This window comes from Scyliorhinus torazame, chromosome 1 (assembly GCF_047496885.1).
Source record: "Scyliorhinus torazame isolate Kashiwa2021f chromosome 1, sScyTor2.1, whole genome shotgun sequence".
In the NCBI taxonomy this organism is placed as follows: Eukaryota; Metazoa; Chordata; class Chondrichthyes; order Carcharhiniformes; family Scyliorhinidae; genus Scyliorhinus; species Scyliorhinus torazame.
In genome coordinates, this window is record NC_092707.1 from 53,937,322 (window position 1) to 53,964,267 (window position 26,946).

Genomic DNA, 26,946 nt, shown 5'->3' on the forward strand with positions numbered 1-26,946 from the left:
GCATTTTTGTGAAGAGTTTTCGTCCAACATCTTGACTACAATATTCAACAACAGCTATTTTCATAATTTCAGGGAACAGCCAGTGGTCCTTAAGTAAGTCGCTGCTTGGAATTGAAATGAAATGAAAATCGCTTATTGTCACAAGTAGGCTTCAATGAAGTTACTGTGAAAAATCCCTAGTCGCCACATTCCGGCACCTGTTCGGGGAGGCTGTTACGGGAATTGAACCGTGCTGCTGGCCTGCCTTGGTCTGCTTTCAAAGCCAGCGATTTAGCCCTGTGCTAAGCAGCCCCTATTGAATTGTGTTCAATGAGCACTTTAACTTCATGCAATATTGTCCTGGCTTACATAGTGACTACTGCAACAAGGGTTAATCTTCCAGTGATGTGCATATATATCTCTGGCCGTTGGAATAGTAATGCTTTCTGATGTCCCCCATTTTTAAAGTTTTCAAATTGACAACCTCTGATGGGTAATTGAAGCATTTTGAGAGGCAGCCACCAGGTGAAGAACCTGACATTGTGGATCATAAGATCATAAGAACAGATGTAGGCCATTTGACCCATCAAGCCTGCTCACCATTCAATAAGATCATTGCAGATCCAATTGTGGCCTTAACTCCACTTTTCTGCATTCTCCCTCCATAGCAAAGCTCCAAAACCTAGGACACGGATCCTCCCTCTGCAACTGGATCCTCGACTTCCAGTCCCATAGACCACAATCACTAAGAATAAACAACAACACCTCCTCCACGATAGTCCTCAATACCGGGGCCCCGCAAGGCCGTGTACTTAGCCTCCTACTCCACACCCTATACACACATGGTTGTGTGGCAAAATTTGGCTCCAATTCCATCTACAGGTTTGCTGATGACACGATCGTAGTGGGTCGGATCTCGAACAATGATGAATCAGAGTACAGGAGGGCGATAGAGAACCTAGAGGAGTGGTGTAACATCAACAATCTCTCCCTCAATGTCAGCAAAACTAAAGAGTTGGTCGTTGACATCAGGAAGCAAAGTATCGTACACATTCCTGTCTGCATCAAAGTGGAGATGGTTGACAGCTTCAAATTCCTAGGTGTGCACATCACCACCCACCTGTCCTGGTTCACCCATGTCGACGCTCCGATCATGAAAGCACAACAGCGCCTATACCTTTTCAAGAAACTAAGGAAATTCGACATGTCTGCATTGACTCTTAGCAACTTTTACAGATGTACCACAGAAAGCATCCTATCTGGCTGCATCACAGCCTGGTATGGCAACTGCTCGGCCCAAGACCGTAGGAAACTACAGAGAATCGTGAACACAGCCCAGTCCATCACACGAACCTGCCTCCCATCCACTGACTCTGTCTACACCTCCCGCTGCCTTGGGAAAGCGGGCAGCATAATCAAAGACCCCTCCCATCCCGCTTATTCCCTCTTCCAACTTCTTCCATCGGGCAGGAGATACAAAAGTCTAACAGATTCAAAAACAGCTTCTTCCCCGCTGTTAACAGACTCCTAATCAACCCTCTTATGGACTGATCTGATCTCTTCACACATCTTCTCTACTGTATGATACACTCCTGTGTGCTTCACCTGATGCCTATGTCTATATATTTACATTATGTATTTTATGTTTGCCCTATGTATTTCTCTCATGTATGGAATGATCTGTCTGAACTGTACACAGAACAATACTTTTCACTGTACCTCAATACACGTGGCAATAAACAAATCCACACAACCCTCAACTCTATTGTTGATCAAAAATCTAGCCGCTTTGAATATATTCAATGACCCAGCCCCCACTCCTCTCTGTGGAAAGGAATTCTAAAGACTAACTTATTTCTGTTGGTCGGGGGATCTAAAAAACGGGGGCAGTTTCAGGATTAGGAGTTGATGAGGACGGAGGTGAGAAGAAACTATATCACTCAGATGTGTTGTGAATCGTTGGAAGCTCCAACGTTGAAATACTTTGAAGGCTGAGATTGACAGATTTTTGGTCCCTCAGGGAATCAAGGGATGTGGGAAATGGACTGGAAAGTAGAGTTGAAGCCAAAGGTCAGCCATAAACGCATTGAATCACTGAGCAGGCTCGACAGGCTATTTGGTCTATTCCTGCTTCTATTTCTTGTGTTTATTCCTCATAGCACAACCCATTTATTCTAGTAATCAGTCTCGTGAACTTTATCTGAATTGCTTCCAATGCAAGGATTCTTCTACATCAGGTACGATACTCTGAAAGGGCATTGGTGACCATGGATTTCCTTTGGACTGGTCCACGATTATGCTCAGCAAAGTACTGCAGTGGTTTGCCATTGCTTTCTGTAGTGTGGCTGATCAGGAAACCCTAATGCAAATATATCCTCTTGAAGTAAGGAGATCAAAACTGTATACAGTACTTCAGGTATGGTCACAACTGTAGAGCTGTAGCAAACTTCCCCATTTTTATACCCTGTCCACATGGAATAAAGGCTAACATTCCAATTGCTTTCCTAATCACTTGCTGTACCTGCATACCAACTCTTTGTGATTAATCTGCAAGGGCACCCAGATCCCCCTGTACCTCAGTGTTCTCTCCCCATTTAACTAATATTCTGTTTTTCTATTCTTCCGCCAATTCGTTGCCCTCTCACTTATGTTAGGAAGATAAATGGTAGTTTTAAGGGATTTGTATTGGTAAACATTAGAAATAAGGGGCGAAATTCTCCCCCAACGGCGGGATGCCCGCCGACTGGCGCCAAAGCCGGCGCCAATCAGACGGGCATCGCGCCGGCAAAAAGGTGCGGAGGTCTCCACATCTTTGGCGGCCTAGCCCCTCAATGTTGGGGCTAGGCCGACGCTGGAGGGATTTCCGCCCCGCCAGCTGGCGAAAATGGCGTTTGTTGCCCCGCCAGCTGGCGCGGAAATGCGGCGCATGCGCGGGAGCGTCAGCGGCCGCTGTCAGTTTCCCAGCGCATGCGCGGGAGCGTCAGCGGCCGCTGTCAGTTTCCCGCGCATGCGCAGTGGGGAGAGTCTCTTCCGCCTCCGCCATGGTGGAGGCCGTAGCGGAGGCGGAAGGGAAAGAGTGCCCCCACGGCACAGGCCCGCCCGCGGATCGGTGGGCCCCGATCACGGGCCAGGCCACCGTGGGGGCACCCCCCGGGGTCAGATCGCCCCGCGTCCCCCCCCCAGGACCCCGGAGCCCGCCCACGCCGCCTGGTCCCGCCGGTAAATACCAGGTTTGATTTACGTCGGCGGTACAGGCAATTCCTGGGCGGGACTTCGGCCCATCCGGGCCGGAGAATCCAACGGGGGGGTCCCGCCAACCGGCGCGGCCGGATTCCCGCCCCCGCCCAATCTCCGGGAGCGGAGACTTCGGCGGGGGCGGGGGCGGGATTCACGGCGGCCAACGGCCATTCTCCGACCCGGCGGGGGGTCGGAGAATGACGCCCAAGGTGTGTGTGTGTGTGGGGGGGGGGGGGGGATTTGGTTTCAATTCCAAATGTGATTTTATTGTGCTTAGAGAGGGCTGCGGTGTGAACAGTAAATAAACTAGCAGTGGTTACTTAGCAACTGGGGCCTTGTAAGATAGACAATACTCAGTTTTAGTTCGGTTAATTTGATTGCAGTTGGAAATGGGTAGTGAGAGAGAGAAGGCAGCTCTCACAGCTCGACTAGAAGCAATTGGTTTCATTAGGCTAAAAATGAAATGAAAATCGCTTATTGTCACAAGTAGGCTTCAAATGAAGTTACTGTGAAAAGCCCCTAGTCGCCACATTCCGGCGCCTGTTCGGGGAGGCTGTTACGGTAATTGAACCGTGCTGCTGGCCTGCCTTGGTCTGCTTTCAAAGCCAGCGATTTAGCCCTGTGCTAAACAAGCACCTCCCTCAGTCTTGCTGGCCGAAAAGCCATACTATAGAGTAATGGTTAAGAAACCATCCTGGAAATCTAAAGTCCAGCTGGTTAAGGAAACTAGAGAAATGAAGAAAAGTTTCCAAGAAGTCTGGAATTAACGGAACAGAGGAAACTGGGAACCAGAACAGATTCATAGAATCATAGAATTTACAGTGCAGAAGGAGGTCATTCGGCCCATTGAGTCTGCACCGGCTCTTGGAAAGAGCACCCTACCCAAGCCCACACCTCCACCCTATCCCCATTACCCAGTAACCCCCCCAACACTAAGGGCAATTTTGGTCACTAAGAGCAATTTAGCATGGCCAATCCACCTACCTGCACATCTTTGGACTGTGGGAGGAAACCAGAGCACCCGGAGGAAACCCACGCACACACGGGGAGAAGGTGCAGACTCCGCACAGACAGTGACCCAAGCCGGAATCGAATCTGGGACCCTGGAGCTGTGAAGCAATTGTGCTAACCACCATGCTACCGTGCTGCCCCCAGATTACTGCTCAGTAAAGTCACAGAGGGGTGAAAAGGCATTGTATCGCGAGAGGCCAGAAAGATCCATAGAATAGAATCCCTACAGTGCAGGCGGAGGCCATTCGACCATCAAGTCTGTACTGACCATCTGATAGAGTATCCTACCTAGGCCCACTCCCTCCCTCGATCCCCGTAATCCTACATAACGTTTAGACACTAAGGAGCAACTTATCATGAGCAATTACTGCACAGAAACAGGCCCTTTGGCCCTCCAAGTCTGTGCCAACCATGTTGCCCGTCTAACCTATAACCTTCTACACTTCCGGGGTCCATATCCCTCTATTATCATCCTATTCATGTATTTGTCAAGACGCCCCTTAAACATCACTATCATACCTGCTTCCAGCACCTCCTCCGGCAGCGTGTTCCAGGCACCCACTACCCTCTGTGTAAAAATCTTCCCTCACCCATCTCCTCTAAACCTTGCCCCTCGCACCTTAAACCTGTGTCCCGTGGTAATTGACTCTTCCACCCTGAGAAAAAGCTTGGTGGGTGGTTTGTACCGTCACTCTGGTGGGGTATGATAGAGCCAGCAAGGCCAGCTCCACAGAGATTGGGACGCCATCTTTAAAGAGCACCCCGATCTGCGCAGAAATTAACCCCCACCCCCCTAACCCCCACCTCCCTCACAGGCACAGAGGACCCGCCCATGCATCACGGCAACCTTTCCCCTCACCATGTAAGCATCGGGACACTCCCTCCACCTCTGCCCAACACGCAGGAATCGGGGCAACCCCCCCCCCCCCCCCCCCCCCCTCACAGGCATCAAGAGATCTATCCCCACCATCAAAAGTCATTGGGACATCCCCACCCCTTCTCCCCACAGGGATCAAGGCACACCCCCGCCCCCCTCCCCGACACACACAGGCATCAGGGCACTCCCACCCCTCACAGGCATTGGGGCACCTCCTTCCCGAGCCCAATCCCCTCATAGCATCAGGGCAAACGCCACCCCACCCTTTCAAAATCATCAGCGACCCCTGCCCCCATTCACAGGTATCTGCCAGCCCCCCCTTCACAGCCATGGGCCCCTGCCTGCCCCCCCCCCCCTCCCCCCCGCCGCATCGGAATCCGCCACCCCAGGGCATTGGGGCACACCCCACTCTTAAGAGCATGAGCCCCCCCCCTCCCCACAGGCATCATCTCCCCCCCCCCCTCAGAATTCGCTCCCTTCCCTCCTCGTAGGCATCTGCCACCCCCCTCGCAGGCACCGGAGCACAACCACCCCACTACACTTGAGGGGAACCTCCTCAATGGGGCACCCCAGAGGGTCTGCCCCGGAAGTGCCATGTTGGCACTGCGCAGCCACGGCCCTCAACACCTGGGTGCTATACTTACCTGTGAACTCCCGGTACAGCCATCACGATTGGTTTTCGTCTTTGAAAACCAGTTGTGGTTTGTGACGTCACGCCAGCTGAGTAGGACGATATATTGAAGAGAGAAATAGTGGCATTAAGCCCTATAAAGGTGCTAAAATTTATTACAAAACATGCTAATCAGGCTCGCGCCCTTCCTCGGCAAGAACCTGATCGTGCCATTGCAGGGTGGCTGGAAAGATCACGTTCGGCAATCTCGCCGGCGTGAAACCTGTTTGTGGCCTCTCGCAAGATTTAGCGACCATGACAGGATTTCCGCCTATGGTTTGTGCGGCCTCTAAAACGCGGCATTTTCTCTGTCTGCACAGAGGAAGATTGGTCTCCTTATTGGTCTTCAGTGTTGGTCTCCGTATTTAAGGAACAATGTAAATTCTTTGGAAGCAGTTGAGAGAAGCTTCACTAAACTAATACTTGAAATGGGTGGGTTGTCCTCTGAGGAAAGGTTGGAGACTTGTGTCTACTGGAGTTTAGAAGAATAAGAGGCGATTTAATTGAATCTTTTAAGATCCTGAGGAGCCTTGACAGGGTGGGTGTGGAGAGGATGGTTCCTCTTGAGGGACAATCTAGAACTAGGGGGTCACTCGTTAAAAATAAGGGGCCACCCATTTAATACAGAGATGAGGAGAATTGTTTTCTCTCAGAGGGTAGTGAGTCTTTGGAACTCTTTTGCTGAAAAGACAATAGAAGCAGAGTCCTTGAATATTTTTAAGGCAGAGCTAGGTAGGTTCTTGATAAGGAAGGGGGTGAAAGGTTATCAGAGGTGTTAGGAGATTACCATGCCATGGCAGATCAGCCATGATTTTATTTAATGGTAGCAAAAGATTGAAGGGCCGAGTGGGGAACTCCTGATTCTAATGCACATGTTGATATGTAAGATACAAAATTGGAGTGTAAAATACAAAAAGCCTCCTAGGAATACTAGAGAACCAAGGGATTAGCCAGAATAAGGAATTAAAATGAATTAATATCAGTAAAAATGTAGGACTGAGGAAATTAATGAGACCAAAGATGATAAATTCCCTGAACCTAACGATCGACATCCCAGAGTGTTGAAAGTCCATAAGAGGGTCATTCAGGAGTCTGGTGATGGCGGGGAAGAAGCAGCTTTTGAATTTGTTAGTGTGTGTTCTCAAACTTTTGTATCTCCTCCCGATGGTAGAGGTTGGAAGAGAGAATAACCCAGGTGGGAGGGGTCTTTGATTGTGCTGCCCGCTTTCCCAAGGCAGCGGGAGGTGTAGACAGAGTCTTTGGATGGGAGGTGGTTTCACGTGCTGGACTGGGTTGTGTTCACAACTCTGTAATTTCTTACGGTCTTGGGCTGAGCTCCACTTTCAGCTCCTCCTCCCCCTTTCACTTTCTCTCTTCTAATGGAGTTTCCCCGTCTCCAGCAGCCATCCATATATACCTGAGATCTTCCCTTCCCTGCGGAGGCTGAGTCATTGAGTATATTAAAGACAGAGATCGATAGACTTCCAGATAGTAAATACATCAAGGAATAGAATAATAATAATAATAACAATCACTTATTGTCACAAGTAGGCTTCAATAAAGTTACTGTGAAAAGCCCCTGGTCGCCACATTCCGGCGCCCGTTTGGGGAGACTGGTACGGGAATTGAATCCGCACTGCTGGTCTTGGTCTGCATTACAAGCCAACTGTTTAGCCCACTGTGCTAAACCAGCCCCTATGGAGATAGTGCAGGAAAATGGAGGGAAGACAGATAATCAGCCATGATCTAGTTGAATGGCAGAGCGAGGGCTGAATGGCCTATTCCTATTTCCCATGTCCCTATGAAACAAACACTTGTTTAAATGCTGTTCTAGAAGGACTGAAACATAATGTATTATTATGTTGATAAAGTACAGTGTTACGCCACTTCAAGACTACAATGTCTAGTTGATAAAAAAACCGGATGAATCAATGCAATGTCAATTAAGAATCTGCATTCAGGGCTTCCAGTTGCGGCTATGCGGAGCTAAGTCGCACGTTCGGCAGTTCCTGCTAGAAACTGACTTTTGGGCTCTTTTTAGAGCCCGTAACGGCGCTTGCTCGACGTCTCACAGTGTGGGAAGGGGATCGCAACATTTCCCCGATAGTGTATGGCTTGGACCAGGAGTGGGGCGATCCAAAAAGTGGCAGTGAAGCAAAAGAAGGTGCGAGGGAGGAAGACCAAGATGGCGGCGGGTGGAGATCAGGCAGCGTGGATGCAGTGGGCGCAGGAGCAGCAGGAGTTTCTTCAGCGCTGCTTTAGGGAACTAAAAGCGGATCTGCTGGAGCTGATGAAGGCTTCAATCGATAAGCTGCTGAAGACCCAGACGGCCCAAGGGACGGCGATCCGGGTGGTCCGGCAGAAAGTCTCGGAGAACGAAGATGAGATCCTAGGCCTAGCAGTGAAGGTGGAGGCGCACGAGGCGCTCCACAAGAAATGGCAGGGGAGGTTCGAGGAGATGGAGAACCGGTCGAGGCGGAAGAACCTGCGGATCCTGGGTCTCCCGGAGGGGCTGGAGGGGTCGGACGTGGGGGCCTACGTGGTCACCATGCTGAATTCGCTGATGGGAGCGGGGGCCTTCCAGGGGCCCCTGGAGCTGGAGGGGGCCCACCGAGTGCTGGCGAGGAGGCCCAAGCCCAGCGAGCCACCGCGGGCGGTGCTGGTGCGGTTCCACCGGTTTGCTGATCGGGAGTACGTGCTAAGGTGGGCCAAGAAGGAGCGGAGCAGCAGGTGGGAGAATGCGGAGGTCCGGATCTACCAAGGTTGGAGCGCGGAGGTGGCGAAGAAGAGGGCCGGGTACAATCGGGCGAAGGCGGTTCTGCACAGGAGGGGGGTGAAGTTCGGCATGCTGCATCCGGCACATCTGTGGGTCACCCATAAGGACCAACATCATTATTTTGAGTCCCCGGAGGAGGCGAGGGCCTTTGTTCAGGCCGCAAAATTGGACTCGGACTGAGGGTCAGGGACGGGGGGTCGCGGTGGAGGGATGGTTGGGGATTGATGTGTTGTATTTTGAGGGGGGGTTCATTTTTCTTTCTTTGTTTTTCGGGGGTTGGTTGGGCACTGTCTTGGTTGGGTCCGCTGGGTGGGCACGTGGGGGGGGGGGGGGTAGGTAAACGGCTTGGGGGGTTGATGGCCGGCAGGGGGAGGCCTGAGTTGGGGGTAAGGGGACTGGGCCTGAAAAGGGAGCTGCGCCAGAGGAGGCGGGGCCGGGCGAGTGGAAAGCGCGGGCTTTTTCCCGTGCTAAGGGCTGAAGGGGGCAGGGCCGGAGCTGGGAAGCGCGGGCTTTTTCCCGCGCTGGGAGTGGAAGGGAGAGGAGGAGCGCCTGATGGTGGACAATGTGGGGGGGGGGGGAAATTCCACACTGGGGGGTGGTCGAGGGAGTGGCGGGAGTGGCCGGGGTCAGCAGGAGTCGGCTAACTTACGGGGGTGCAATGGGGGGAGCAATGCAGCTAGGGGGGGATCTAGCTGGGGGGGGTGGGGGAACTGGGTTGCTGCTGGAATGGCCAAGGGGGAGCTGGAGCCGGTAGAGGGGGTCGGGGCAGGGGTCTGCCGCTGTGGGGAACGGGTCGTGCGGGGGGCACGGGCACGTACCTGGCCCAGGAAGAGATATGGCTAGTCGGCGGGAGAGGGGGGCGGGCAGCCCCCTGATCCGGCTGATAACCTGGAACGTAAGGGGGCTGAACGGGCCGGTCAAACGGGCCCGGGTGTTCACGCACCTTAAGGCAGATGTGGCCATGCTTCAGGAGACACACTTGAGGGTGGCGGATCAGGTAAGGTTGAGAAAGGGGTGGGTAGGGCAGTTGTTTCATTCGGGGTTTGATGCAAAAAATCAGGTGGTGGCGATCTTGGTGGGGAAGAGAGTGTCGTTCGAGGCGTCAAGCATCGTGGCAGACAATGGCGGCAGGTGTGTGATGGTAAGTGGCAAGTTGCAGGGGGAGCGGGTGGTGTTGGTCAATGTATATGTCCCGAATTGGGACGGTGAGGGGTTCATGCGGCGTATGCTGGGCTGGATTCCGGACCTGGAGACAGGGGGCCTGATAATGGGGAGGATTTCAATACGGTGCTGGAACCGGCACTGGATCGCTCCAGATCTAGGAGGGTAGGAGGCCGGCGGCGGCCAAGGTGCTGAGGGGTTCATGGACCAGATGGGAGGGGTGGACCCACGGAGGTTTGCGAGGCCGAGGGCCAGGGAATTCTCATTCTTCTCCCATGTCCACAAGGCCTATTCCCGGATTGATTTCTTTGTCATGAGTAGGGCGCTGATTCCGAGGGTGGAAGATACGGAGTACTCGGCGATAGCCATTTCTGATCATGCTCCGCATTGGGTAGACCTCGAGCTGGGGGAGGAGAGGGACTTAGGGGTGGGGTTGCTGGCGGATGAGGAGGTGAGCGGGCGGGTCCAGGGGTGTATAGAGAAGTACCTGGAGGCTAACGACAATGGGGAGGTCCACGTGGGGGTGGTCTGGGAGGCGCTGAAGGCAGTGGTCAGGGGAGAGCTGATCTCCATTAGGGCACACAAGGAGAGGAGGGAGAAGAGGGAGAGGCTGGTGGGGGAGATGGTGAGGATGGACAGGAGGTACGCGGAGATCCCTGAGGAGGGATTGCTTAGGGAGCAGCGCAGCCTCCAGGCCTAATTCGATTTGTTGACCACCAGGAAGGCGGAGGCGCAGGGGAGGAAGGCGCAGGGGGCGGTCTATGAATACAGAGAAAAGGCGAGTCGGATGCTGGCGCACCAGCTTCGGGAGCGAGAGGCAGCTAGGGAGATCGGGGGAGTTAAGGATGGGGGAGGGAGCACGGTGCGAAGTGCGGTGGGTATCAATGGGGTCTTCAGGGACTTCTATGAGGAACTGTATCGGTCCGAGCCCCCACTGGAGGAGGGAGAGATGGGTCGCTTTCTGGACCTAGCCTATCAGGGGAAAACAGCAGCAGCCAGAGCAGTGGCACCACGGCTGGCTCTGATGTTCAGAAGGGAGGGTCAAAGCGCAGAAGAGTAATAGTTATAGGGGACTCTATAGTCAGGGGCACAGATAGGCGCTTCTGTGGACGTGAAAGAGACTCCAGGATGGTATGTTGCCTCCCTGGTGCCAGGGTCCAGGATGTCTCCGAACGGGTAGAGGGAATCCTGAAGGGGGAGGGCAAACAGGCAGAGGTCGTTGTACATATTGGTACTAACGACATAGGCAGGAAGGGGCATGAGGTCCTGCAGCAGGAGTTCAGGGAGCTAGGCAGAAAGTTAAAAGACAGGACCTCGAGGGTTGTAATCTCGGGATTACTCCCTGTGCCACGTGCCAGTGAGGCTAGAAATAGGAAGATAGAGCAGACAAACACGTGGCTAAACAGCTGGTGTAGGAGGGAGGGTTTCTGTTATCTGGACCACTGGGAGCTCTTCCGGGGCAGGTGTGACCTGTATAAGATGGACGGGTTGCATCTAAACCGGAGAGGCATAAATATCCTGGCCGCGAGGTTTGCTAGTGTCACACGGGAGGGTTTAAACTAGTATGGCAGGGGGGTGGGCACGGGAGCAATAGGTCAGAAGGTGAGAGCATTGAGGGAGAACTAGGGAATAGGGACAGTGTGGCTCTGAGGCAGCGCAGACGGGGAGAAGTTGCTGAACACAGCGGGTCTGGTGGCCTGAAGTGCATATGTTTTAATGCAAGGAGCATTACGGGTAAGGCAGATGAACTTAGAGCTTGGATTACTACTTGGAACTATGATGTTGTTGCCATTACAGAGACCTGGTTGAGGGAAGGGCAGGATTGGCAGCTAAACGTTCCAGGATTTAGATGTTTCAGGCGGGATAGAGGGGGATGTAAAAGGGGAGGCGGAGTTGCGCTACTTGTTCAGGAGAGTATCACAGCTATACAGCGAGAGGACACCTCAGAGGGCAGTGAGGCTATATGGGTAGAGATCAGGAATAAGAAGGGTGCAGTCACAATGTTGGGGGTATACTACAGGCCTCCCAACAGCCAGCGGGAGATAGAGGAGCAGATAGGTAGACAGATTTTGGAAAAGAGTAAAAACAACAGGGTTGTGGTGATGGGAGACTTCAACTTCCCCAATATTGACTGGGACTCACTTAGTGCCAGGGGCTTAGACGGGGCAGAGTTTGTAAGGAGCATCCAGGAGGGCTTCTTAAAACAATATGTAAACAGTCCAACTAGGGAAGGGGCGGTACTGGACCTGGTATTGGGGAATGAGCCCGGCCAGGTGGTAGATGTTTCAGTAGGGGAGCATTTCGGTAACAGTGACCACAATTCAGTAAGTTTTAAAGTACTGGTGGACAAGGATAAGAGTGGTCCGAGGATGAATGTGCTAAATTGGGGGAAGGCTAATTATAACAATATTAGGCGGGAACTGAAGAACATAGATTGGGGGCGGATGTTTGAGGGCAAATCAACATCTGACATGTGGGAGGCTTTCAAGTGTCAGTTGAAAGGAATACAGGACAGGCATGTTCCTGTGAGGAAGAAAGATAAATACGGCAATTTTCGGGAACCTTGGATGACGAGTGATATTGTAGGCCTCGTCAAAAAGAAAAAGGAGGCATTTGTCAGGGCTAAAAGGCTGGGAACAGACGAAGCCTGTGTGGCATATAAGGAAAGTAGGAAGGAACTTAAGCAAGGAGTCAGGAGGGCTAGAAGGGGTCATGAAAAGGCATTGGCAAATAGGGTTAAGGAAAATCCCAAGGCTTTTTACACTTACATAAAAAGTAAGAGGGTAGCCAGGGAAAGGGTTGGCCCACTGAAGGATAGGCAAGGGAATCTATGTGTGGAGCCAGAGGAAATGGGCGAGGTACTAAATGAATACTTTGCATCAGTATTCACCAAAGAGAAGGAATTGGTAGATGTTGAGTCTGGAGAAGGGGGTGTAGATAGCCTGGGTCACATTGTGATCCAAAAAGACGAGGTGTTGGGTGTCTTAAAAAATATTAAGGTAGATAAGTCCCCAGGGCCGGATGGGATCTACCCCAGAATACTGAAGGAGGCTGGAGAGGAAATTGCTGAGGCCTTGACAGAAATCTTTGGATCCTCGCTGTCTTCAGGGGATGTCCCGGAGGACTGGAGAATAGCCAATGTTGTTCCTCTGTTTAAGAAGGGTGGCAGGGATAATCCCGGGAACTACAGGCCGGTGAGCCTTACTTCAGTGGTAGGGAAATTACTGGAGAGAATTCTTCGAGACAGGATCTACTCCCATTTGGAAGCAAATGGACGTATTAGTGAGAGGCAGCACGGTTTTGTGAAGGGGAGGTCGTGTCTCACTAACTTGATAGAGTTTTTCGAGGAGGTCACTAAGATGATTGATGCAGGTAGGGCAGTAGATGTTGTCTATATGGACTTCAGTAAGGCCTTTGACAAGGTCCCTCATGGTAGACTAGTACAAAAGGTGAAGTCACACGGGATCAGGGGTGAACTGGCAAGGTGGATACAGAACTGGCTAGGCCATAGAAGGCAGAGGGTAGCAATGGAGGGATGCTTTTCTAATTGGAGGGCTGTGACCAGTGGTGTTCCACAGGGATCAGTGCTGGGACCTTTGCTCTTTGTAGTATATATAAATGATTTGGAGGAAAATGTAACTGGTCTGATTAGTAAGTTTGCAGACGACACAAAGGTTGGTGGAATTGCGGATAGCGATGAGGACTGTCTGAGGATACAGCAGGATTTAGATTGTCTGGAGACTTGGGCGGAGAGATGGCAGATGGAGTTTAACCTGGACAAATGTGAGGTAATGCATTTTGGAAGGGCTAATGCAGGTAGGGAATATACAGTGAATGGTAGAACCCTCAAGAGTATTGAAAGTCAAAGAGATCTAGGAGTACAGGTCCACAGATCACTGAAAGGGGCTACACAGGTGGAGAAGGTAGTCAAGAAGGCATACGGCATGCTTGCCTTCATTGGCCGGGGCATTGAGTATAAGAATTGGCAAGTCATGTTGCAGCTGTATAGAACCTTAGTTAGGCCACACTTGGAGTATAGTGTTCAATTCTGGTCGCCACACTACCAGAAGGATGTGGAGGCTTTAGAGAGGGTGCAGAAGAGATTTACCAGAATGTTGCCTGGTATGGAGGGCATAAGCTATGAGGAGCGATTGAATAAACTCGGTTTGTTCTCACTGGAACGAAGGAGGTTGAGGGGCGACCTGATAGAGGTATACAAAATTATGAGGGGCATAGACAGAGTGGATAGTCAGAGGCTTTTCCCCAGGGTAGAGGGGTCAATTACTAGGGGGCATAGGTTTAAGGTGAGAGGGGCAAAGTTTAGAGTAGATGTACGAGGCAAGTTTTTTACGCAGAGGGTAGTGGGTGCCTGGAACTCACTACCGGAGGAGGTAGTGGAGGCAGGGACGATAGGGGCATTTAAGGGGCATCTTGACAAATATATGAATAGGATGGGAATAGAAGGATACGGACCCAGGAAGTGTAGAAGATTGTAGTTTAGTCGGGCAGTATGGTCGGCACGGGCTTGGAGGGCCGAAGGGCCTGTTCCTGTGCTGTACATTTCTTTGTTCTTTGTTCTTTGTTCTTTGTTGGACCGGTTGAGATTCCCGAGGGTGGAGGAGGGGCAGGTGGCGGGGCTGGGGGCGTTGGAGGAGTTGGTCAAAGGGATAGGAAGCATGCAGGTGGGGAAGGCACCGGGGCCGGATGGGTTCCCGGTCGAATTTTATAAGAAGTATGCGGACCTGCTGGGCCCTCTGTTGGTAAGGACCTTTACATAGAACATAGAACATAGAAAATACAGCACAGAACAGGCCCTTCGGCCCACGATGTTGTGCCGAACCTTTGTCCTAGATTAATCATAGATTATCATTGAATCTACAGTGCAGAAGGAGGCCATTCGGCCCCCTGAGTCTGCACCAGCTCTTGGAAAGAGCACCCTACCCAAACTCAACACCTCCACCCAACACCAAGGGCAATTTGGACATTAAGGGCAATTTATCATTGGCCAATTCACCTAACCCGCACATCTTTGGACTGTGGGAGGAAACCGGAGCACCCGGAGGAAACCCACGCAGACACGGGGAGGACGTGCAGACTCCGCACAGACAATGACCCAAGCCAAAATCGAACCTGGGACCATGGATCTGTGAAGCAATTGTGCTATCCACAATGCTACCGTGCTGCCCTTAAGAACAAATAAATCTACACTCTATCATTTTCCCGTAATCCATGTACCTATCCAACAGCTGCTTGAAGGTCACTAATGTTTCCGACTCAACTACTTCCACAGGCAGTGCATTCCATGCCCCCACTACTCTCTGGGTAAAGAACCTACCTCTGATATCCCTCCTATATCTTCCACCTTTCACCTTAAATTTATGTCCCCTTGTAATGGTGTGTTCCACCTGGGGAAAAAGTCTCTGACTGTCTACTCTATCTATTCCCCTGATCATCTTATAAACCTCTATCAAGTCGCCCCTCATCCTTCTCCGCTCTAATGAGAAAAGGCCTAGCACCCTCAACCTTTCCTCGTAAGACCTACTCTCCATTCCAGGCAACATCCTGGTAAATCTTCTTTGCACCTTTTCCAGAGCTTCCACATCCTTCCTAAAATGAGGCGACCAGAACTGTACACAGTACTCCAAATGTGGCCTTACCAAAGTTTTGTACAGCTGCATCATCACCTCACGGCTCTTAAATTCAATCCCTCTGTTAATGAACGCGAGCACACCATAGGCCTTCTTCACAGCTCTATCCACTTGAGTGGCAACTTTCAAAGATGTATGAACATAGACCCCAAGGTCTCTCTGCTCCTCCACAATGCCAAGAACTCTACCGTTAACGAGGCAAGGGAAGGAGGGGCTTTGCCCCCGACGATGTCTCGGGCGTTGATCTCCTTGATCCTGAAGTGGGACAAAGATTCCCTACAATGTGGGTCATACAGGCCGATCTCACTCCTAAATGTAGATGCAAAATTGTTGGCGAAGATTTTAGCCACGAGGATAGAGGACTGTGTGCCAGAGGTCATTCACGAGGATCAGATCGGGTTCGTGAAAAGGAGACAGCTGAATACGAATGTACGGAGGCTCTTAAATGTTATAATGATGCTGGCGGTGGAAGGGGAGGCGGAGATAGTGGCAGCGATGGATGCGGAGAAGGCCTTTGATAGGGTGGAGTGGGGCTACCTGTGGGAGGTGCTGAAAAGGTTCGGTTTGGGGAGGGGTTCGTCAGGTGGGTTAAGTTGCTGTATGAGGCCCCGGTGGAGAGCGTGGCCACGAACAGAAGGAGGTCAGAGTATTTCCGGCTACACCGGGGGACGAGGCAGGGGTGTCCCCTGTTCCCCCTGCTCTTTGCGCTGGCGATTGAGCCCCTGGCCATGGCGTTGAGGGAGTTCAGGAACTGGAGGGGGCTGGTACGGGGTGGGGAGGAACATCGGGTGTCGCTCTATGCGGATGACTTGCTTTTATATGTGGCGGACCTGGTGGGGGGAATGCCGGAGGTGATGAGGATTCTCAGGAAGTTTGGGGATTTTTCCGGGTACAAGCTCAATATGGAGAAGAGCGAGTTGTTCGTTGTTCACCCAGGGGACCAGGAGGGGGGGGATTGGTGAACTCCCACTAAAAAGGGCAGAGAGGAGTTTCAGGTACCTGGGGGTCCAGGTGGCTAGGAGTTGGGGGGCCCTGCATAAGCGTAACTTCACGAGGCTGGTGGAGCAAATGGAGGAGGAGTTTAAGAGGTGGGATGTGCTGCCACTCTCCCTGGCGGGTAGGGTGCAGTCAGTTAATATGTCGGTGCTCCCGAGGCTTTTGTTCCTGTTCCAATGCCTCCCCATCCTGATACCTAAGGCCTTCTTCAGACGGGTTACTCGGAGCGTTATGGGGTTTGTGTGGGCGCAGAAGACCCCGAGGGTGAGAAGGGTGTTCCTGGAGCGGTGCAGGGATGGGGGGGGGTTGGCGTTGCCTAACCTCTGTGGGTATTATTGGGCCGCCAACGTGGCAATGGTGCGTAAGTGGGTGATGGAGGGGGAGGGGGCGGCATGGAAGGGGCTGGAGATGGCGTCCTGTGTGGGCTCGAGCCTGCAGGCGCTGGTGACGGCACCGCTGCCGCTTCCTACAACGAGGTATACCACGTGCCCGGTGGTGGCGACTACCCTCAAAATGTGGGGGCAATGGAGATGTCACTGGGAGAGGTGGGGGCCTCGGTGTGGTCCCCGATACGGGGGAACCACCGGTTTGTCCCGGGGAGAATGGACGGAGGGTTCCTGAGTTGGCACAGGGCAGGTATTAGAAGGATGGGGGACCCGTTTGTGGACGGGACGTTCGCGAGCCTGGGTGAGCTGGAGGAGAAGTTTGGGCTCCCCCCGGGGAACAGCTTTAGATATATGCAGGTAAGGGCGTTTGTTAGGCGGCAGGTGGTGGAGTTCCCACAGTTGCCGCCACGCAGGGTCCAGGACAGGGTGCTTTCGGGGTTGTGGGTTGGAGAGGGGAGGATCTCGGCAATGTATCAGGTGATGCAGGAGGAGGAGGAGGTCTCGGTGCAGGAGCTAAAGGGTAAGTGGGAGGAGGAGTTGGGTGAGGAGATCGACGAGGGGACGTGGGCGGATGCCCTGGGGAGGGTGAACTCTTCCTCCTCTTGCGCGAGGCTCAGCCTCATACAATTTAAGGTGCTGCATAGGGCACACATGACTGGGGCAAGGATGAGCTGGTTCTTTGGGAGTGAGGACAGATGTGTTAGGTGCTCAGGGAGCCCAGCAAACCACACCCGCATGTTCTGGGCATGTCCAGTGCTGGAAGACATTTGGAAGGGTGTAGCGAGGACGGTGTCCAGGGTGGTAGGTTCCAGGGTTGAGCCGGGCTGAGGGCTCGCAATATTTGGGGTGGCAGAGGAGCCGGGAGTGCAGGAGGCGAAAGAGGCCGGAATTCTGGCCTTTGCATCCCTGGTAGCCCGGCGAAGGATTCTTCTTCAGTGGAAGAATGCGAGGCCCCCAAGCTTGGAATCCTGGATCAACGATATGGCGGCGTTTATTAAATTGGAGAGGGTGAAATTTGCCTTAAGGGGATTGGTACAAGGGTTCTTCAGGCGGTGGCAACTGTTCCTAGACTTCCTGGCAGAGCGTTAGGAGATGGTCAGCAGCTGGTTCGGTTTTTTTCGATTGGGCGTGTATATTTGCTTTTGTGTTGATGATGGCTGTTAATTTAATATTTCTGTATACGGGGGAGGGGGGGGGTTGTTCTTTTCTTTTTGTATTTTGTTGTTGATATTTTGTGAAAATTTGAATTAAAATTATTTTTTTTTTAAAAAAAGAATCTGCATTCAGGCTTATGTATTTTACATTGCCAGAAAGTTTGAATTTTTCTTCTTTAAAAGTAAAAGGTGTGACTAGAATTATGCATTAAACGGTGTTTGATACATTCATTTTTAAAATGAATTCTCCAGGGCTTACACATTGCTGGTAATGTCAATACTTATTACCTATCCCCCCCCTGGTTGCCTTGACAACTGAACGGATTGTTAGTCAACCTCAGTGAGCAATTAAGAGTTAACCACATTAATGTGGGACAGGAAATGCACACAATAAATTTAGATGTGTCTATGTTTCAGTTCTATTTCTAAAGCTCCGCAGCAGCATTTGAAAGCACTTACAAATAAAAATAAATAAATAATTCAACTGTGAAGATTAAATAGACAGACTAAACCAACTCTCTGGAGGTGGCAAGTAACTGAGATTATTCACTTGTGGTTTTAAGCAGTCTGAGCAATCCTTCAGATCAGCAGAATGAAGAGGTGGCTATATGAGGCTGTTTGTAGGTACCGGACATGCTCAAAAATAATCGCCCCAGGAATTTTTGCTGGCCCCAGGAATCGCCCAGCCCTGTCCTGCAAAACACATAGTGCCCGAGCATTGGGGATTACACAACATTCAATAATTGTTTTCAATTTGCATCAAAGATTAGCAGGAAGATAAAGTCATTTGCAGCACATTCTATCCATCCTCTTCAAAGACGGGAGAGAAAGTTGGCAGAGAGCAAAAGAAGAGACTATAATTTAAGAAAGATATGAAGTTAATTAATATAAAACTGAAGTAACATTGTTGGACGGGCTGACACGCAATTCTGCCCACTTAGATGTCTGAGAGGTATCACTAGACTAGCGAAGCAACGCCAGATGAGGAAAGTGTAGGTGGGTGGATAAACATCATTGCCTCAGAGCAGACTGGGAACTTGGGTTTACACTGGTGTTTCAAAAATACCTCAACATTTAAATGCCATCGTCTGTAGCCATTTAATGATACCATCTGAGAAAATATATAAACTGCCAGTTACCTTGGTGTATAGAATCTGAGCTTCCATCAACAGAGACTGTCTGCATACTGTTGGAGTGAGGAGTAGTGAGCAGTTCCACATCAGCTCCATCAGACCTGCAGTCAAACAAGAAAAAACATTTCACTCTGTCTTAACTTGTTCTAGAAACAATGGAATGCATGGAGTCTGTAAAGTGTCCAAAAACCTGAAGGATTCCTGTAAATGGCCCTTTGGATCAAATGGAAGGTGGCATCATACAACATTTCATGATTATCATGTTTTTCAGATTTGTCATAATCCGTATTGTCAATGACCAACAGGTTTGTACTTTTCCTTTTGTTAAATGTACATGTCTACAAGCCAGCCCAAATAAAGGAGCAATTATTTCCCAGTGTTTGACTCAGAGCCTTCTCAAATCAATGTCAAGAAACCCACAAGCCAAACACAATGCATTTTACATTGAACTACCTGATAAGATCTTAAGATCACTTGTATAAATAGTAGACAGACATTTCAAGAGTATAACCACTTACTGCGCTCAGTTTTATTAGCTCCGAGAACAAATATCATGTCAGTGAGCTTTCCTTTAAATCTGTATACTAAAGGCTTCTTAAATGTTACGTGGTCTCTGCCTCCACCACCCTGGCAGGCAGCAAATTCCAAACTCCCACCACCCTCTGGTAAAAATGTTTTTCCTCGCATCCCCTCTAAACTTCCTGCTGCCAGCTTCCTCCTTCTTTAAGTTCAGTCACTACCCTGCCGCATGCAGAGAGGTTGGATAGGCTTGGGTTGTTTTCGCTGGAGTAGCGAAGACTGAGGGGTGACCTGATTGAGGCGTATAAGATTATGAGGGGCATGGACAGGGAGCAGCTGTTCCCCGTCGTTGAAGGGTCAGTTACGAGGGGACGCATGTTCAAGGTGAGGGGTGGGAGGTTTAGGTGGGATTTGAGGAAAAGCTTTTTTACCCAGAATGTGGTGACGGTCTGGAATGCACTGCCTGGGAGGGTCGCAGAGGCGGGTTGCCTCACACCCTTTAAAAAGCACCTGGATGAGCACTTGGCACAATGTAACATTCAAGGCTATGGGCCAAGTGCTGGCAAATGGGATTAGGTAAGCTGGTCAGGTATTTTTCATGTGTCAGTGCAGACTTGATGGGCTGAATGGCTTCTTCGGCACTGCATTATTCTTCTGTTGTAGGTTCCTCTCTTGTAGATTCTTCTACGTATTGGCTTAAAAAGTTCTCCTGGATGCATTTTAAGAATTCCGCTTCCTCTAAACCGTTAACACTATGGCTCCCGAGTTAATATTGGGGAAGTTGAAATCCCCCACTATCACTACCCTATTACTTTTACACTTCTCTGAAACTTGCCGACACATCTGCTCTTCTATTTCTCTCGGACTACTTGGGGGCCTATAGAACACTCCCACCAATGTGATTACTCCTTTTTGGTTTCTAAATTCTACCCATATGGCCTCAGTTGAAGAGCCTTCTAAGATGTCTTCCCTCCTTACTGCTGTAATTGATTCCTGATCAAAATTGTGACAACCCCTCCTCTTTTACTTCCTTCCCTGTCTCGCCTGAAGATTCTGTATCCTGGGATATTGAGCTGCCCCTCTCTCAACCATATGTCAGTGATAGCAATGACATCATGTCCCCAAGTTTTAATTTGTGCCCTGAATTCATCTGCCTTGTTCGTCAGACTCCTAGTATTAAAATACATACCATCCAAACTTGCCAAACTCCCTGGTGACGTAACTGGTCTAGACATTCTATGCCTTCCTGACTCACTTAATGTCTCCTCTATTGGGGCGGGGGGGGCACAATCAGTTCTATGTTACAGAGATGCTGGGGATGAACCTAAACAAAAAACACTGCATCTCTTTCCAGATCTGCTCCACTATGGAACAGTCCAGAATGAGGTAGGGAATGATCTCTTCCCCACTACAGTTACCTCAGGGGCAGTGTGGTGCAGAGCTAGTGAGGCTCCGAGTGTACAGGAAGGATCAGACTGAGAGGGCCTATTTCACCACGAGCCAAGGTACTCCTTGGTGCTTGTTTGAGACTTCTGACAATGGAGCATTTTGCCAAATGACTTTGACAGTGTGCTCGGGGAACCATCTCTTTTTCACATAGGTCCTGATGGATATTCCTAATAGACATCTGGTCAATGGTGTTTTTCTGCTCAACCATTTCCACAGGGGACAGGTGGTATGGCACAGTCCAATTGAACGGAGCATTCTGTGGCAAAATGGGCAAGCCGATTGTTACTGCTGTTTGTCCCTTCTCCTCCTCTTGCTGCCTTCCATATGAAAGCAAGACTGGTGATTAAATCCTTCCTGTCTCTATATTATTGCATTGCCAGTTAAAGCAGTTCTGCAATAGGTTAGCACTTCTGGTGCTCTCAAATCTGCCAAGCTAACTCTGCATGATGAATCCAACCGTCTCAGTGGGAAAAGACAAATGAGCACATCCAGTTTTCCTTTTTGAGGTTCATGGATTGTAACTCGAAAGGAACCTTACAGGCCAGGAAGGGGCAGCAGTGGTAAACCTGAGCTGTCCACCCAGCCCATAGTGGGTGAAGATGGTGGATTGCCCTCAGCAGGAGCTGTGTCGGGAGGATGCACCTTGAGACCGTTCTCTGTGCCACCTCATTGACACTGCAGTACTGCTATCAAAGACAGAGCTGCTGTCAGCTCAGCACAGTCATATAAAGTGGACAGTGCGCACTCTCCCCACTTTAATTGTTTCTTACTCACAAAGTAACAATAGAAGCCAGCTCTTTTACTAGCTTTCTAATCAGAGACCTTGATTCATTGATTAGTTATGAAGAGGAAATGAATACATAAAAAAAGGAACTTTATTAGATTATAGCGAGGCTTAAATAGATTTAATTGGCAGAGCCACAAAAACAAATCCCGAATTAAAGTTTCACTTACACCCCTCAGCGTAAGAGTGACAGTACGGAATGATCAGACAATGACAGAAACCAATCTAGAAATTTCTACTTTAAAAGAGAAATATCCTGCCCGCTACTGATGAACAAATGCATTGAAAATGCAAAGAAAAAGATCAGTGCTGTAGCTCATTACCGATTGGATGTCTGAATTATTACTACATCTCAGTGGTAAGCTGCCAAAATAAATACTGAACTTTACCAGCTCACGTCACACTGGAAAGCGACTCTGTAGTTCAATACACCATAAACATGTGAAATAAGGCTTGGAAAAAGGAGAAGTATTCAGGATATGGGTTACATGCAATCTGTGCGTCAGTGGGGTCTGGGCCAAGACATGCTATCATCAGTTTTCACAGAGCCAGTCAGGAAATGTGCATCTAATTCATGGAAACATAAGGAAAGTGGCTGAGAGAAGACGGAGTGCAGAGTTCTGTAAATCACACCATGATTAATTGCTGACACAGTTCTCGGTATTTGAATAACAGGAAAAGCCTCTCACTGAAGCAATCAGGAGGCCCAGATGATATACAAGCCCTGCAGGCTAACATGTGCTTCCTGAGTTTCCTGCGCTAGAGGCAGCTATTGTCACCATTGATTGAGATAACTGCAAAAAAAAAATCTTTTTTGTTGTTATTCCTTTCCTTCGCTTAGAACTTCCAGTTCCAGATTTAAACATTGGGCACTTTAAAACATGACAAAAACAAAGGATGCACTCTTTTTAAAATTATTGTTATTTCAAGTTATTCATGGTCGACATGTCATGGTTGAAGGTAACACTGGCCTGCAGCTAAACAGTGAAATACACAAGTCATTAAAGGTGTGAGTTCATTCAGTCATGGAAATAGCTGAAATGGGGCAATCAGTTAACTCACTAAAATGTGACGGTGTCCTTTTAACAGTCTATCTCAAGGTCTGTCCCTCAGTTTAGTTTCAAAAATCACAATTTTAAGAAATTACAATAAATTTCCATATTCTCAGACCCTCTCATGGATCACCATCTTGATACAGCGGAGAAGCCTGTACGTCCTGATGATCCTTTGAATGATTGTGTGGACAATGACCCCACCCCAAGGTCCTCATGTTAAACAAAGTCACATGTCGACTTCTACCAGGGTCCATTTGCCAAGTCATGGGGTGGTGGAGAATTGGCGATGAGGACAAGGCTGTGAACCTGGGAGACCCTAGTTAAGTATCAGGAGACATCTGCATGAAGATCGTTGGACCTGTGTTGGGACAGAGGTGTCCTTGGGCTGCAGCAATCATCCTCAAGGTACCCTTTGCTCACCCCACATGGGGAGGGGACTGGAAAGGGGACCCTAAAATTCGGCTGCCCGACTTTTTCCTTGCGGGATTTTGCAACTCGGAATGTTAGAACACTCAAGGATAATCTCAAAATTGACCATCCAAAAAGAACAGCAATTGTATCAGGTGAGCTATCAAGACTTCAAATTAATATTGCTGCCCTCATTGAGACTAGCCTTCCTGGGGATGGGCAACTGAAGGAACATGTGGGGGGGGGGGGGCAGGGGTACACTTCTATTGGAATGGAAAGGCTGGCAGGGACCCTCGTGTCCATGGAGTTGGTTTTGCCACCAAGGAGCTTCTTGGCTACACTTCCAGAACTCCCCAACTGCATAAAGGAAAGACTATAATCAACCATTCTCCCCAGAATATCCTTGGCATGGACTACTTGTGAGCAAAAAAAAACCACAGCATCTAAATTGGAAACAAATATTAATAAATAAATCAGTGTTTTCAAAATTTGCCAGTGAAAGTAATGGGCAGCAGGAGATCCTGGGAATTTCAGGTTAAACAAAGAGACACAGCAAGCCAACTTCGAATGCAAAGTACTACAACAACAACTTACATTTAAGCAGTCTTTTATATAGAAAAACACCCCAAGGAGCTTCATTACAATCAAAGGAAAATTCATGGAGGGTCCTTAAGGGAAGAGAGGGGCAGAGATTATTAGGCAGGAATCTCAGACCAAGGGCCTAAATGATTGAAGGCACGACCACCAGTAATAGGGCGAAGGGAATAGGAGAGACCCATAAAAGTATCGCGTTGGGGGAAGAGAGGTTCCAGAGGTTATGGATTTAGGTTAAGATCAGTCACAATCTCAATTATTTGCAGAACAGGTTAGAGGGGCTGAACGGCCTGTTTCTATGTTCCCAGACAGTAGTAGGACTGGAGAAGCTGAGTGATCACAGAAAGTGAGTGTCAAACACGGAGGGATTTGAAAATTTTAAATGAGGTGCACTGCTGGACCAGCAAGCACAGGGATAATGTGTGAGCGGGATTTGATGCAAGTAATGATGCAGGTTTGGGACGAGCTCAAGGGTGTGATTTAACAGACTTGATTTGGTGTCCGCTGCGTGGCGTGTTTAGCGGGGATCGCTGCCAGGCACGATCCCTGGCAGTGCCAACCTGGCACTGACACCCTGGCAATGCCAAGGTGCCTGGGTGCCAGAGGGAGAGTCAGGGTGCCCTCCCCGCCCTGTCCTCAACCACCCAGGGGTTTCCAATGGCCGGGGAGATCCTCCCACCTGCTGTTACAACTGGTCCACAATGGTTTGTATGGACCAGTACTAAACGGGGCCCTGCCGAGGTCTCGAGACGCAGTTGTTGAGTCCTGGGCGTCGTGTGAATCCGGCGAATGGTAGCACAAGTGGATAGCACTGTGGCTTCACAGCTCCAGGGTCCCAGGTTCGATTCCCCGCTGGGTCACTGTTTGTGCGGAGTCTGCACGTTCTCCCCGTGTCTGCGTGGGTTTCCTCCGGGTGCTCCGATTTCCTCCCACAGTCCAAAGACGTGCAGGTTAGGTGGATTGGCCATGACAAATTGCCGTTAGTGACCAAAAAGGTTAGGAGGGGTTATTGGGCTATGGGGATAGGGTGGAAGTGAGGGCATAAGTGGGTCGGTGCAGACTCCATGGGCCGAATGGCCTCCTTCTGCACTGTATGTTCTATGAATGTATATTTAAATGAGCCGTATGGCTCATTAGATATATTGATTTGGATCGCGCCCAGTGAGGGCGAGATCCAGATTGCAATGTCTCGTGAGATTCTATTGAATCTGCGAGACGTTTAGAGCATCGCAAATCTTGTGAGATTCAATAGTCTCATCCCAACAAAGTCGCTGAATCGCACCCCAAGTTTCTGGAGGATGGAGGGAAGGGGGACGGTCAGGAGAGGATTGGAAAAGTCAAGTCTGGGGATAACGAAAACATGCTCAAGGGTTTCAGCAGTAGATGAGGCAGCAGTGAAGAAGGACATGGAGGTTGAAGTAGGCAGTTTTTGTAATGAGGAGGTTATGGGGTCTGAAGCTCTGCTTGAAGTGGAATAGCATTTTTGTGAACAGTCTGGTTCAGCCTGAGACAGTGGCCATAAAGGTGAACTGAAACGGTGACAGGAAAATATAGGCTATCGCAGGGGATCGAAGAGAATAGTTTTGGTCTTTGGGATGTTTCATGGAGAAAATTGTGACTCATTCCCAACCGGCTGATAGACGAGCAGGCTGACAACAGAAGATAGTAGAGGAATCAAGAAAAGTGGTGGTGAGGTAGAGCTCAGTAGTCCGTGGAATCAGACTGCAGGTCATCAAAGATGCCATCAAAGAAGCAGCATCCAGGTGAGAAATTGAAATGGACAAGAATAGATCCATAGGCGTGACTCAAGATATAAAGGTGTGAGGATAGGAAGGGAAGTTATTGCAAGAGGTATCTGGCTACAATTGGAGAGGTAAGAGTGAAACTAAGCAAGAGCATTTCCATTCATTTGGAGAATGAAGGAGAGGTGTTGGAGCAAGTCGGCAAGGTGGTCCTGATGAAGGTTGCAGAGACGCTGCGAAGGGCAAGGAGGCATTGTGTACCTTGCTAACAGTCACAGGATGTCATTTGTGACTTTGACTAGAGTTGCTTCAGTATTTGCTCCAATTCAGTAGCTCAATGCAATGTGCTGAGCTTGGAAGAAAAAATGTACTTGATTTATATATTGGATGTGTTCAACAACTGGACATGTAACCGCACTGCTCAGTATGAGATAGTATCTCATAGACACAACAAGCTCTTGGGTTCAATCCCAAATTTGTGCTGCTCTCAGCGGGGATTACAGTAGGTGAGTTACATTTAGAGTTGGAAATAGAAAAAGAGTAAAAAGGCTGGTTTTCTGGCCCTGTTCACTCTCCAATACCCTTCCTGGATAGCGTGCATCATATACTGGCATCGAGTGAGGAGAAGATCAAGATTGACTGGGCTGTACGCCACTTACTGTTTAGACCCATACATGGACCATGGTCTTAGAGTGACATGCTGGAGTACCAGAGAACATGTGGAACAATAATAGAGCAGAAAGACTGAACAAAATAGGGTGCAGGGAAGATATGAGTATTTTCCCTGTGGAAACTCAAGGTCAAGGTTGTTGAAGAGCATTCTCTCTTTCAGTTTCCAACTGATGATCTCCCATCCAAGCTGTATTATTTCTAATTTGAGAGAGTTTAAAATGCCTAAAACTCGTGTGTTGGTGCTTAGTCAGCCGTACGCTGCAGGCTTCACCTTTCAGCAGTTTGCATGGATTGTCTCTCTCAACCACGGAGAGATGGAGTCTGTTGTTTAAAGCACATCTAGAGAATCATTTTGAGTAATTCCCCAGGTAAACATTTCTTCTATTTCAACTTTTTCAAATTTACTTATCTTGTCCAACTCATTCTTTAATTTTGGAGTTGTCTTTTTCACTATCCCGCTTAGTTTTTGCATCATTTGCAATTATAACCACTTCTATATCCACTTCTAAATTTACGTAAGTTCAAAATGGTTGTATTCCCAACAATCGCTTAAGAATTACAATCAGTATTTCCCCAACTCTGACATAATTCCTCTAATGAGTACTCATTTCCTACTCTTCAGTCAGTTTCTTCTCCATTCCTGATGCTTACGCTGAACCACAGTTTTGAACTGAATATATAACGCTATGTGAAAC

At 49.5% G+C, this 26,946-nt stretch overlaps 1 protein-coding gene across 4 annotated transcripts in view; it reads right to left on the minus strand.

Moving 5' to 3' along the window:
- sh2b3 (SH2B adaptor protein 3) overlaps window positions 1-26,946 on the minus strand; it is a 271,686-nt gene that overhangs the window by 43,960 nt on the left and 200,780 nt on the right. For all 4 annotated transcript variants that reach the window (XM_072494673.1, XM_072494567.1, XM_072494633.1 and 1 more), the window contains exon 5: window positions 19,035-19,129. In XM_072494673.1, coding sequence (XP_072350774.1) covers window positions 19,035-19,129 — 95 coding nt within the window. The remainder of the gene's footprint in view (window positions 1-19,034; window positions 19,130-26,946) is intronic.